The 14,656-nt window shown below is 44.9% G+C and overlaps 1 protein-coding gene across 10 annotated transcripts in view; it reads left to right on the top strand.

Annotated features, from left to right (window-relative positions):
* The first annotated feature begins 1,901 nt into the window (after nucleotides 1-1,901).
* The window catches only part of Birc6 (baculoviral IAP repeat containing 6), a 186,928-nt gene continuing 174,173 nt past the window's right edge, over nucleotides 1,902-14,656 (top strand). For all 10 annotated transcript variants that reach the window (XM_090337185.1, XM_090337184.1, XM_090337183.1 and 7 more), the window contains exon 1: nucleotides 1,902-2,226. In XM_090337185.1, the coding sequence (XP_090193311.1) occupies nucleotides 1,902-2,226 (325 nt within the window). The remainder of the gene's footprint in view (nucleotides 2,227-14,656) is intronic.

The following is a 14,656-nucleotide window of genomic DNA, read 5'->3' as shown; positions in this document are numbered from 1 at the left end:
AATAGTTTTGTTACAAATTGGACTTGATTGAAAATAAAATATTTCTCTTCAGTTTTTATAAAATGACAGTTACTCCATAACCAGCTTTAATGAACCACTATTAATATCAATTTTTTTTTTTGGTTGGTTGTGGGGCTTGAACTCTGGGCCTGGGCATTGTCCCTGAGCTCTTCAGCTCAAGGTTATCACCCTAACTCTTGAGCCATAGTGACATTTCCTCAATATCAATACTTTGTTGAAAGGCAGTATTTCATAGTATAATGCTTGGGCTCAGCGCCTGAGCATTGTCCTTGGGCTTTCTCAAGGCTAGTGCTCTACCACTTGAGCAACAGCACCACTTGTGTCTTTTTTCTATGTATGTGGTACTCAGGAATCGAACTCTGGTCTTCATGCATGCTAGGCATGCATGCTAGGCAAACACTCTATCACAGGCCAAACTCCTGGCCCCAAGAGGAATCTCTCTCTCTCTTGGGGCTTGAACTCAGCCTAGGCGCTATACTTGAGCTCCTCAATTCTACCACTTTGAGCCACAGCACCACTTCCAGCTTTCTGGTGGCTAGTTGGAGATAAGTCTCATGGACTTTCTTGCCTAGGCTGGCTTTGAACTGAAATCTTTAGGCCTTCAAAAGGCTCTCACTTTAAGACTAGCCATGGTAATCAGTATGTTTTTTCAATGTTGCGACTATTCAGTCTGAATACAGTGTATAGAAACACATTAACAAAGTAGATGACCTTGAAGTTCAGTTTGGTCCTACTTTAAAATAAATTGTATTTTATTGTCAGGGTGATGTATAGAGGGGTTATAGTTACATTCTTCATGTAGTGGATACATTACTTCTTGAAAACTGATACCCCTTCCCATGTTGTTCTCTCATTTTCCCCTAGCCCTCCAATCATCATTTTCTCTTTCTCTTCCCTATTGCAAATAGACAAATGAACATGTATACAATGTACCAGATACAAAGTCAGATACCTGTTTTCATTTTTGTGTTCCAAGCCTAAACTTTAATCCAGGGCCTGGCTGCTGTCACTGAGCTTTTATGCTCAAGGTCAGCGCAGTCTACCACTTAAGCTACTGCTCCACTTTGGGCTTTTTAGTGATTTACTGGCCACAAGTCTCATGGACTTTCCTGCACTGGCTGGCCTCAAACCGTGTTCCTTAGCTCTGAGCTGCCAGATTAGCTAAGGTTACAGGCGTGCGCGGCCAACACCAGGCTATATCTGTATTATTATTACTATTATCTTATTGCTAGTCTCGGGTTTGAGCTCAGAGCCTGAGCACTGTCCTCGGGCTTTCTCAAGGCTAGTGGAGTATGTGGTGCCAAGGAATCGAACCAGGGTCTTCACCCATGCTAGGAAAGTACCCTACCTACCACTAGGCCAAACTCCAGGCCAATATATCTGGAATTTTTATTCAAGAATCAGGGTTGGAAATAGAGATACCCATAACGAGAGGCCTCTTGGATCGTTTATTCTCGAGTGGGGCTGAGGCCGGGCCGAGGGCGGCATGGCGCGTGCAGGGAACGGTCAGGGCACTGCTGGAACCGCTGCGGAGGGCCTCAGGGCCTACCAGACACGTCTCGCGGGCCGGTCCCCGCCTAGCAGAAACACTCCGAGCCTCAGCACCGCCCTTCCCGCCAGGAACCGGGGTTGCTCCGCGGACCTCCCGCGGCCACTCCCCAAGCTCGCAGAAAGAAACTGGGACGTTGAGTATCCGGAGCTGGGCAGACCAGTGGTGCGAGGCAGGCCGGAGCGCTCCCGCGCATGCGCCGCCCCCACGTCGTCTCCGCCCCTTTAGCTCCGCGTCCCCGCCCTCGTCGGCCTCCGGGCGACGTCCCGCGTGCGTGCTGGCGCCTGACTTCACTTCCGGCTAACGCGCTCCGCTTGCCCCCTGGCCCCGGATGGTGACTGGCGGTGGTGCAGCACCTCCCGGGACTGTCACTGAGGCGCTTTCCAGTGTGATTGTGCTGAGCGCAGGCCGGAAGATGGCGGCTGCGGCTGCGGCGGCCTCCGGCCCGGGCTGCTCCTCGGCGGCGGGAGCGGGGGCGTCCGGGGTCTCCGAGTGGCTGGTGCTGAGGGACGGCTGCATGCGCTGCGACGCCGAGGGGCTGCACAGCCTCTCCTACCACCCGGCGCTCAACGCCATCCTGGCCGTCACCAGCCGCGGGACCATCAAAGTCATCGACGGCACCTCCGGGGCCACCCTTCAGGCCTCGGCGCTCAGCGGTGAGTGTGCGGGGAGCCGGGCGGGAGGCGGGCCGGCCGCGGGAGGGGCCAGGCCAGCGGGATGCGGGCGGTGGAAGCCGCCCCGCCTCGGGGGCGCTCGGCCGCTGGAGGGAAGCGGGAAGCGGGTAGCGGGAGGGCCGGGCTGGGCCGCGCGGGGCCGCGGGCTCGGGCCTGGCCGAGGCCGGAGGCCCGGGACCTGGAGGAGGAGGACCTTGGGGCTCGGCGTTTGCTGCGACGGCAGCTGGAAGGAAAGACCGGTCGGTCAGGGAGCGGTGGGAGTTGCCTTTTGGGCCTTGGGCGTCCGGTCCGGCGGGGCACCGGGGGAGCGGCGAGGAGGCCTCGGGTCTCGGAGCTGGGTTAGGCCGGGTTCCTGCCCGGGGCGCGGAGAAGGGATGGGGCCCGCGCCTCGCCGGACCGAAGCGAAAGGCTGCGAGGGATCCCCTCCGTGGGCGAGGTTGGTGGCTCAAGTCGAGGGGCGGGGAGCCTTCGAACCGACTTCCCAGCCCTTCTTCCCCGGGCAGAAGAGCTGGGTCCCGCAAGTGCGCGGACCCCTAGGCGGGCTTCGTGTCCGGGGTGCGGGGTGAAGGTGGCGGTGGGGGTGGGGTGGGCCGGGCCGGCGATGGGGGCAGGGAAGGAGGTAGGCGGGCCAGCTGCCGGGACTGTTAGGTCGGCGACTAGAGGACTGTGGCCCAGGGCGAGGAAGATTAGCCCCGGTTCCCTAGCTCGGGACTCTCCTCTCCTTACCCCGCTCCCCCGGGGATGGCTAAGGCTGGAGGTTACGGTTTGGAATTCAGTGAAACTTGAGGCACTCTCTAGTTGTTTCACTTTAGCGAGTCAAAATTGTGATTTGAAGGTACGGTTGCGTCTCTCCCTTGGGGAAGAGGACTTGGAGGTGGTGGGAAACGTTGGTCCAGGGGGAATTTGTGAGAATGCGTGGGGTGAACGCTCGCTCAATGGGGCGGCTTGGTGTGTTTTGTAATTGTCCTGGCTAAGTTCTGTTCTGTTTGGCTGAGATGACATTTCTTTTGTGGTTAAATGATGAGTGGCTTAATTTACATGGTTATAGGTTAAGACTGAAAAGTTAGTATATGAGTGAGTTCAACTCAGACACAAAGGTAAAAATCACACAACTGCAGTTAGCCAAATGGAAGTAGTTATGTGGTCTACCAGTTTGTTAGTATTTTAACGCACATGTGAGGTGTGAGTAATAATGCCTTTATTAGAGTAAAGGCAATTTAGGTATACAAAGATGAAACTAGAGATGATAATTTTTGTTAATGTGAGACTTGCAAAACAACTGGTTTATGTATAGGTTACGGAATATAAGCCTGGACTACATCTCTAAGTGATATCTATGAAAACATTTTGAATAGCAGGCTTGTGATCTTTTCTTGGCTTAGGTAAATGACAGGAAGGATGTCTTAATAATCAGTTCCTGCAACTTGGTCTTATCTTGAGAGGGAGATGCTCAAGTGAATTAGGTCTCATTTTATGTATTTATTTTTCACTTAAATTTTTTTTATTATCGGGGTAATGTATAGAGGGGTTACAGTTAAATTCGCCAGAGAGTAGGTGCCTTACTTCTCACACATTGATACTCCTCAAGTTTTTGTTCCCATTTCCTTCCCCCACTCCCTCCCAATTATGTATTTATTTAATCTTACTTTTGTCTGTTGGAGCTTGAATTCAGGGACGGGGCGCTGGTCCTGAGCTTTTTGCTTTCAAGGCTAGCACAATACCATTTGGAGCCGCAGCTCCTCTTCTAGTTTTCTGGTAGTTAATTGGGGATAATTCTCATGGACTTTTATGTCCAGGCTGGCTTTGAAGTGTGATCCTCAAATCTCAGCCTCCTGAGATGCTAGGATTATAGCAGTGAGCCACCAGCAACCCCATTAGTCTTTCTTTTCACTTAAGATATTGCAGATATGAAGTAGAATAAAGATTACTTATTTTCAATAACTGCATCTCAGCATAAGAAACAAACATTACAGAGTTGAATCCTCCCTTGTTCTCACTTTGATTTCATTCTTCCAACCCTCTCCTCCCATACATATCCTTAATTTGATTCTATCATTTTTATACATGACTGTACTTCATGCTACATGTTTTTGTTTTTATTGTAGATTGTGAGGCTTGAACTCATGGCCTGGGCACTATCCCTGAGCCCCTTTCCTCAAAGGCAACACTCTACCACTTTTAGTCACAGTGCCATGTCTGGTTTTCTGTGATTAATTGAAAATAATAGTCTCATGGATTTTCCTGTCTGGGTTGGCTTTGAACTGTGTTTCTCAGATCTCAGTCACCTGAGTAGGTGGTATTACAGGTGTGAGCCACTAGCTCAGGGCTTTTATTTGTATCTTTTATACCTAGTATTTTCATTAAAAAGCCCCAGCATGTGGGGCTGGGAGTTTAGCCTAGTGGTAGAGTGCTTGCCTAGTATGCATGAAGACCCTGGTTCGATTCCTCAGTACCACATACATAGAAAAAGGCAAGCACTCTACTACTATGCCAAACTCCTTGCCCCATGGAGGCCATGTTTGAGAACAATAATGCCTGTCAGGGTTTATTAAGAATATTTGTATTTATATGCTTGTGCATGGAAAGGATGAAAATGCTCACTTTAGTGGTAGATTACTGAAGAGAAGGGTTTTGGAATTAGGTATTGGTGTCTTACTACTGTAATTCTGTCTACTCAGTAGATTGAGATCTGAGAATCATGGTTCAAAGCCTGCCTGGGCAGGAAAGTCTGTGACTCTTAAACTCCAATTAAGTCCTCCTCCCCCCCCCAAAGAATGTGATTTAGGTACATAAAGGACTATAAAGGCAGATGCATAAAACTTTGCACTGATTTGAGATAAATTAAGGACTTTGTTAACTAGAAAAGTATGGAATAGGATACAATGGCATATCCTTCGACAGAAGGATTGAGTATGTGATTAAAAAAGTAGTTTATGGCTAACAAAAGTATTGCTTGAAAAAGTTTAAAACAAAAGATAAATCCTGAAACTTTGTTTCTTTTTTTGTTTGTTTTGTTTTTGCAAGTCCAGGGCTTGAACTCAGGGCCTGGACACTGTCCTTGGACACTTTTTGCTCAAGGCTTGCATTTTGCCACTTGAGCCACAGCACCACTTCCAGCCTTTTCTGTGTATGTGGTTTTGGGGAATTGAACCCAGGGCTCCATGCATGCTAGGCGAGCACTCTACCACTAGGCTATGCTCCCGGCTCAAATTCTGAAACTTTATATGTTTATAAACCAAATTTTATTATTATTGCTAGAGATTTATGTGGTCTTGTATAAGTAATCTAGTCAGATTATTGTGGAAGAAATGGAACATTTCGTATTTTTTTTCTCTTTTACATTTTTATTAGCATCAGTTGTTTTTACATTTTTTTTTTTGTGCAGCCCTTGGGCTTGAACTTAGTTAGGGTCTGTCTACTGTTCCTGAGCTTTTGTTCTCAAGGCTAGTACTATAGCACTTGAGTCACAGCTCCACTTCTGGCTTTTTTGGTGGTTATTTGAAGATAGGAGGCTCATGTACTTTCCTGTCAAGGCTGGCTTTGAGCTATGATTCTCAGATCTCAGCTTCTTGAGTAGTTAGGATTACAGGTATGAGCCACTGAGCCATGCCCTCTGTCGTTGTCCTTCATCTCTGCTGAATAAGCTTCATTGTTCTGTTTTCACAGATGTATATAAAGTATTCCTATTTGTGTTGGTACTGGGGCTTGAACTTAGGGCTGTGTGCTGCTCCTTATCTTTTTTGCTCAAGACTGGCACTCTATCACTTGAGCCATAGCTCTGCTTCCAGTTGTGTGGTTTTTTTTTTTTTTTTTGCCAGTCCTGGGCTTGGGCTCAGGGCCTGAGCACTGTTCTTGGACTTTCTCAAGGCTAGCGCTCTACCATTTGAGCCTCAGCACCTCTTCCGGCTTTTTTCTATGTATGTGGTACTGAGGAATCGAACCCTGGTCTTCGTGCATGCTAGGCAAGCACTCTACCACTAGGCCAAACTCCCGGCCCTCTTTTGTTTTTTGTTTTGTTTTTTTTTGATGGTTAATTGGCAGTAAGATTCTCAGGCACTTTTCAAGCTGGCTTTGAACCTCAGTCCTCAGATCTTGTTATCCTTTGTAATTAGGAGTAAAGATTTTGCCACCAATTCCAGAGTTAGGATTATAGGTATGAAGCACAGGCTTGCTTCTTTCTAATGATTACTACAGGGTGACAATCTAAACAAAAGAGTAGGGATAAGGTGCCAGTAGTGATCATGAGCCTAGCATAACCCCTTCTCATCAGTTCTTGGACAGTGAGCTAAGTTTCTTTCTATGGAAAAGAAAGACATGTTCTAGGATATTAAGAATTGGATAAGTGTAGGGTAAGCATATAGTGTGGTATGGCTTAAGGTTATATGGGGTTCAGTTTATAAGGTTATGGGTAACTTGTTAGTGTAGATTGGAAATCATGAGATCAGGACATATATTTATGTATTCAGTTGAATGGTAAATGTTTTTTTCTGTTGGTGCTAGTCCTGGGGCTTGAACTCACTCAGGTTCAAGACACACACATTTTCCTTGAGCTTATTTGCTCAATGTTAGCTCTCAAGTTGAGCCACAACTCCACCTGTAGCTTCTTTGGTGAATAAGTCTCAGGAACTTCACTGCCAAGATGGCTTCAAAAATGGCTTCAAGGCTGGGAGTTTGGCCTAGTGGTAGAGTGCTTGCCTAGCATGAATGAAGACTCAGGTTCGATTCCCCGGTCCTACATATATAGAAAAGCCGGAAGTGGTGCTGTTGCTCAAGTGGTAGAGCGCTAGCCTTGAGGAAAAAGCTCAAGGACAGTGCTCAGGCTCTGAGTTCAAGCCCCAGGACTGGCAAAAAAAAAATGGCTTAAAACTTCTCTCCTCAGATCCCAACTTCCTGAGTAGTTAAGATTATAGGTATGAGCCACCAGTGCCTGGCAAGATGATAATTTTCTTTTTTGCCCACTTGTGGAGATTGAACTAAGGGCCTGAATGTCATCCTGGAGCTTCTTTTGCTCAGGGTTAGCACTCTCCCACTTGAGCCACAATACCACTTCCCGGCTTTTTCTGTTTCTAATCCAGGGGATTGGGAATGTGATTCAGTGGTCGAGTTATTGCCTAGCACACATGAAGCCCTGGGTTCAATAAGATAATAATTTTTGAACTATGTCTGTTAATATTTTCAGATTACTTGTTCTAAAATGCTTATACTTTGCATTAGATTAAGAGCCATCAGATTATACATAGGCTAGGCATGTTCTATTAGAATATTTGTGAACTGGGTGAGGTGGCTTATGCCTGTAATCCTAACTACTCTAGAGGCTGAGATCTGAGGATTGCTGCTCAAAGCCAGCCTGGGCACTAAAGTCTGAGCCTCTTATCTACAATTAACCCGCCAGAAAATTGGAAGTGGTGTTGTGGTTTAAGGGGTAGGGCAGTAGCCTTAAGCTGAAGAGCTCAGGGACAGCGCCCAGGCCCAGAGTTGATCAAAAAAAAAAAAGAATATTTATGAGTTAGAATTTCTGAAACTTTGAGATGATTGATCCCTTGGTTGGCATTCAGTGCTTCCATGATGTAGCAGCCCCTTTCAGTCTCTAGTTTTATCTCTATTTTGTGAGGCTGCTTCATGTAATTTTCTTTTCTGACTAGTAGTTTTGCTTGTTCTTGAAATACAACAGTGTCCTCCAGACACTTCAAGACATAAAGTACATCTTAACTTTATAATCCTTCAGCCAGAAATGAACCCATAAACATCTAATAATGTTCCTTTTGTCAGTTTGAAAGGTTACTACTCTGATGTCTTCAATACTTAAATTTCTTTTTTTTTTGCATCTATAAATATGTATTTCTCAAATTTCAGGCTCTTTATAGAAAGATATTTACTCTACTATAATAACTCCTCCCCAGATATTAACTCATGTATTAACAAAAATAGTTTATTTGATGCATGTCTACCAGTGAATTGGTTAGAAGCTACCTTACATACTAATTCCTATGTAAAGATGTTCCTGGATTGTAAAAATAGTTTAAGTCAGGGGCCGGTGGCTCACGCCTGTAATCCTAGCTACTGAGGAGGCTGAGATCTGAGGATCAAGGTTCAAAACCAGCCTGGGCACAAAAGACCCTGAGACTCTTATCTCCCATTAACCGCCAGAAAACCAGAAGTGGCTCAAGTGGTAAAGCACTAGCTTTGAGCTGAAGAGCTCAGGGACAGGGCCCAGGCCCAGAGTTCAAGCCCCATGACAAAACAAAAACAAACACAAACTCATTTAGGGGCTGGGAATGTGGCTTTGTGGTTGAGTGCTTGTCTAGCATGCATGAAGCCCGGGGTTGGATTCCTCAGTACCACCTACATGGAAAAAAACAGAAGTGGTACTGTGGTTCAAGTGGTAGGGCATTAGCCTTGAGCAAAAAAGAAGCTTAGGGACAGTGCCCAGGCCCTGAGTTCAAGTCCCAGAACTGGCAAAAACAAAACAACAACAACAAAAAAATAGCTTATTTTTTTTAGAGCAAAACAGAGCAGAAAGTATAAAATTCCCACATATCTTCTTTCCCTAGATTAGTACATCCCTCACTATCAGCTTGGTACTCAACAGTTGTTTGTTAGTTTGTAGATCTTGGGGCTTGAATTCAGGTCCTGGGAGTTGTTCTTGACCTTTATTAATAAACTCAGGTTTACTGCTCTATTACTTGAACCACAACTCTCTCCTTCCAGCTTTTTTTTTTTTTTTTTTGGGTGGGTCATGGAGCTTGAACTCTACCTGGGCACTGTACCTGAGCTCTTCAGCTCAAGACTACCACCCTGCCCCTGAGCCCAGCCCCACTTCCCATTTTTTAGAGGTTAATTGGAGAGTTTTTTTTTTTTTTTTTTTTTTTTTGTGTGTGTGTGTGTGTTGTGCTTGGGCTGGCTTTGAACTTTGATCCTCAGATCTCAACTTCCTGAGTAGCTAGGATTATGAGCCACCACCGCCAGCTTCCTTCCAGCTTTTTGATGGCTAACTGGAGATAAAAGGGTCTCTTGGACTTTTCTGCCTCAATTTTCACATCTCAGCCTCCTAAGTAGTGAGGATTATAGGTGTGAGTCATCAGAGTCTGGTGATGTGTATATTTATTACAGTATAGGAACCTATACATCATCATCCAGGGTCCATGGTTTACAAAGTTGGGCCAGGAGTATAGCCTAGTGGCAGAGTGCTTGCCTAGCTTGCATGAAGTCCCGGGTTCAGTTTCTCAGAATCACATAAACAAAAAACTGGAAGTGGTGCTGTGGTGCAAGTGTCTTGATTTAATGGGAAATAAGAGACTAATGGAGTTTCCTGACCAATGTGGCTTTGAACTTTAGTCTTTAGATCTCAACCTCCTAAGGAGTAGGATTACAGGCAGCTGCTACTGGCACCCAGCTACTTCCATGTCTTAGATTTTTTTTTTTTTTGCCAGTCCTGGGCTTGAACTCAGGGCCTGAGTACTGTCCTTGGGCCTTATCCTCAAAGCTAGAGCTCTGCCACTTTATCCCCAGCACCATATCTGACTTTTCTATGTATGTGGTACTGAGGATTCGAGCCTGGGACTTCATGCTAGGTGAGTACTCTACTATAGGCCACGTTCCCAGCCCTTCCATGTCTTTTTTTTTTTTTTTATAAATTTTTTATTGTGATTAATAAAAGGGTTACATGATATTTGCCAGATAGAAGATGCATTAATTCACATACATTGATACCCTTTCACATGTCTTGGTACCCATTACCCTCCCCCCTCCCCTCCCACTTCCATGTCTTTTTTACAACATGACAGCTCATATCACTTTAGGATTAAGTGGTATATCCATTGTCTGGGTGTACCACTGTTTATTCATATTTAGAAGCACCTCTTGCTAATTTCTAAGTTTTGGCAATTATGTATTTGTGTATGGGATTTTGCATGGATATAAGTTTTAAATTCATTTGGGTAATTTTTTTTTTGTTGTTGTTGTGGGCCTGGTCACTGTTCCTGAGCTCTTCAGCTCAAGGCTACCACCCTACCCTTGTGCCAAGCCCCACTTCCTGTTTTCTTTTGTTTTTGTATTTTTTGGTTTTCTTTCTTTTGGGGGGGGGGTCATGGGGCTTGAACTCAGCCTGGGCTCAAGGCTAACCCAATACCCCTGGGCCTGGATGGTATCCCTGAGCTGAAGAGCTCAGGCCTATCCTTGAGCCAAGCCCTGCTTCCTGTTTTCTAAAGATTAATTGGAGATAAGAGTCTCAAGTCCTTTTGTGTGTCCTTTTGTGGCTTTGAACCTTGATCCTCAGATCTCAGCCTCCTGAGTAGCTAGGATTACAGGGAAGAGCCACCACTCCTGGCTTAGATTTTTTTTTTTGCTCCCAGCTTAGATTTTTTTTCTTTTTGCCTATTCTTGGGCTTGAACTCAGGGCCTTGAGTTTTCGCAAGGCTGGTGCTCCACCAATTGCCCCACAGCACTACTTCCATTGCTCCAGAGTACCACTTCTTATTTTTTCTGTGTACTGAGGCATCAAACCCAAGGCTTCATTTGTGCTTGCTAGGCAAACGCTCTAATGGTTGAGTCTTTTTTTTTTTTTTTTTTTTTTTTCCAGTCCTGGGCTTGAGCTTAGGGCCTGAGCACTGTCCTTGGACTTTCTCAAGGCTAGAGCTCTTCCACTTGAGCCTCAGCACCACTTCCGGTTTTTTTCTATGTACGTAGTACCGAGGAATCGAACCCGGGTCTTCATGCATGCTAGGCAAGCACTTTAACCTCTAGGCCAACCTCCGGGCCTCTAATGGTTGAGGATTTCAGGCATGAACTAAGGGAACCTGGCTTCATTTGGGTAAGTTTTAAGGAGCCTGGTTGCTGGATCATAGGTAAAAGGTATGTTTACTTTTCTAAGAAAACTGCTACACAAAGTAACTGAACCATTTATTTTCATTCTCACCATCAGTGAATGAAAGGTCCTGGCTTTATATCCTGATCTGGCTGACAGTTACAATGTTTCAGTTTCTGACTATTCTGATAGATTTGTATGTTAGTTGCTCTCCCACTTTGAGCCATAGTTACACTTCCAGATTCTTCAGTTTTAGAGGAATAAGAAAACTTCTCAAAGAAATTAGCATTTAAGGGGATGGAGCATGGCCTAGGGGTAGAATTGTTGCCTAGCATTCAGGAAGCCTTGGGTTCCATTCTGCACTGTGGTGCAAGTGGCAGAGGGCTAGCCTTTAGCAAAACGTGTCCAAGGACATTGCCTAGACCCTGAGTTCAAGCGCCCAGTACTGGCCCCCCCCCCCAAAAAAAAAAAAAGCATTTGCCACAAGGTATATATGTGTGTGTGTGTGTGTGTGCGTGTGCGAGTGCGCATGAGGCTTCATTCAATTCAGGGCCTGGATGCTGTCCTTGAGCTTCCCCCCCCCCCCCCATTTACTTTAGTTTTAGAGGTGATATGCAGGGAGTTACCTTTACATACATCAGTTAATTAGTACATTTCCTTATTCATAGTATCATTTGTCCCCTCATCTCTCCGATTTCCTCCCTCCCATCTATACCAGCAGCTTGAAAGAGTTGACCTTCATCAATGTCCATTATAGCCAAGTGTGCTCCACTGCTACACTTTTTCACCTTTCCTCTAATTCTGTGTCTTCCCCCCACCCCCTTCCCACAGTGGTGCATGTAAATACACCATATAGAGGATAGGGTAAAGGATACATAGTTATCAGAAAAAGAAAAATAATTTAAGAAAAATGTTCTTTATTTCCATATCTTTGGAGTTCATTTCAATTATGTATATTATTTTACATACATATAAAGAGGATTTGTGATTCTCTCCTAAGACTCCTCTTTTGGCCACACTGTATGTGAGTATCTAGAATTTTGTGCAATTTGTCATGTCCCATTGAGTTTTAGCTTTAACTTCTGCATGTTAGGGAGAACATGAGCTGTTTGGCTCTATGAACTTGGCTCACCTCACTTGACAGGATTTGTTCTAGTTCTATCTATTTTCCTATAAATCACATTATTCTTTCTTTAATGGCTGTGTAAAATTCCATTGTATACAGATACCATATTTTTTGGATCCACTCATCTGTTATTGTTTCTGTACATTGGCTATTGTGAACAGTGTGGCAGTGAACATGGATGTGCAGGTGTCTTTATCATATCCTGGCTCATGATGCTCAGTGTAGATGCCTAGGAGTGGTATGGTTGGGTGGTAGGGAAGCTCTGTGTTTAGTTTTTTGAGGAACTTCCAGAGAGCTTTCCAGAGTGACTGTACTAGTTCACATTGTGGGGCTTGAACTCTGGGCCTGGGTGCTGCCCCTGAGCTCTTCAGCTCAAGTTTACCGCCCTACCCCTTTGAGCTACAGCACCACTTCTGGTTTTCTAGTGGTTAATTGGAGATAAGAGTCTCATGGACTTTAGTGTCCAGGCTGGTTTTGAACTGTAATTCTCAGATCTGAGCCTCCTGAGTAGCTAGGATTATAGGGGTGAGCCACGGTGCCTGGCCTCCTCCTGTGTTTCTCTGCCATTTTTTTTTTAAACGTCTTCTGAGAAGTCTCTTTTTAGCTCCTGCACCCTTTTAGTAATTGTTTTGTTTTGTTTTTGCTTGAATTCAGGGCCTGAGCACTGTCCTTACACTTTGTCAAGGCTAGAGCTCTACCACATGAGCCGCAGCACCACTTCCAGTATTTTCTATGTATGTGGTACCAAGGAATTGAACCTGGGTCTTTGTGAATGCTAGGCAAGCACTCTTACCAATAGGTCAAACTCCTGGCCTGCCCATTTAATAATTGGTGTTTTAAGTGTTGGGGAGCAGGGTTTAGTTTTTTGAGTTCCTTATATATGTTGGAGATTAGGCCTTTGTTGGATGTAGTGCTAGTAAAGATCTTTTTCCAGTTGGTTAGCTGTCTTTCTAGTGTAGTAATTACATCCTTAGCTGTCCAGAATCTTTTAATTTTATTTTTATTGTTTTGTTGGTTGTAGGGCTTGAACTCTGGGCCTGGGCACTGTCGCTGTGGTCTTCAGCTCAAGGCTTCCGCTCTACCACTTGAGCCACAATGCCACTTCCGGTTTTCTGGTGGTTCATTGGCGATAAGAGTCTCATAGACTTTTTAGTTCCCTGGGCTAGTTTTGAACCTCGATCCTCAAATCTAGTCTCCTGAGCAGATAGGATTATAGCTGTGAGCCATCAGGGGCCAGCAAACTTTATTTTTATGTAGTCCTAGTTGTTGAATCTCTTTCCTGTCTCTTGTTCCCCTGTGTCCCTGAGTTTCTACCACTTGAGCCACACCTCCATTTCTAGCTTTTTGATAGCTAATTGGAGATGAGTCTCATGAACTTTTCTACATAGGTTGTAGACTTTCTTAGCTAGGTTGGGTTTGAACAAGGATTCTCAAATCTTAGTTTCCTGAGTAGCTAGGATTAATAGCCCCCAGCTATTATTAGTTCTGAATGATGGGTAGAGTGGTAATGGAATTTTTTAGGGAGAATCATTGTAAATCAAGGAACTTGCTTCTTCAAAGACACAAAACACTCGGAATAAAGGCAACAGGGAAACATTGGAGAGGTTGACCTTTAGAAGGTATGTGGGGATAAAGTTGAAGCTGAGATACTGGGAAGGACATATTCCATTCTTTGAGTAGTTTGGACTTGTTGCTGTAATGGAGAACCATTGCATATTATGATCTGTTTAGTTTTGTTTAGAAAGATTTGTAAGTTGAGTTTGAGAGGCAGATATAATATAATTTGAATGTTTGGGATGAGGGAAATTTACAAGGTGAAAGTTGCCTTTATGTTCTTCTTTGCTGGTGAGCAACATTTATTAGTCTAGGTACGTAATACAAGAAATTGTGAATAGATTTTGTTGAGGAGAGCTGGGGAGTGAGATGAATAGTTGTTACAGTTGTGTTTTGTTGTTGCTGTTGTTATAAAGATGACATACTGGTGGCTCACATCTATAATACTGCTTACACAGGAGGCTGATACCAGGAGAATTGAGATTCAGAGCCAGCCTGGATAAGAAAGTCTGTGAGAGACTCTTTTTTTTTTTTTTTTTGCCAGTCCTGGGCTTGGGCTCAGGGCTTGAGCACTGTCCTTGGACTTTCTCAAGGCTAGAGCTCTACCACTTGAGCCTCAGCACCACTTCTGGCTTTTTGCTATGTATGTGGGGTACTGAGGAATTGAACCTGGGTCTTCGTGCATGCTAGGCAAGCACTCTACCACTAGGCCAAACTCCTGGCCCCCTGTGAGAGACTCTTAACACCAATGAACCACCAGAAATCCAGAAGTGGAGCTATGGCTCACAGTGGTAGAATATTAGCCTTGAGTATAAAGGGTTCAGGGACAGTGCCTGGGTCTCAAGTTTGAGCCATTTGATTGACCAAAAAAAAGAAAAAGGGAGAGAAATGTATTCTTTACTTGACTTATGTGACTGTAGCCCCTCTGT

The sequence above is a fragment of the Megascapheus bottae genome, chromosome 7, assembly GCF_031878675.1.
Source record: "Megascapheus bottae isolate mThoBot1 chromosome 7, mThoBot2.hap1, whole genome shotgun sequence".
In the NCBI taxonomy this organism is placed as follows: domain Eukaryota; kingdom Metazoa; phylum Chordata; class Mammalia; order Rodentia; family Geomyidae; genus Megascapheus; species Megascapheus bottae.
This window is presented reverse-complemented; position numbering and strand designations above follow the sequence as displayed.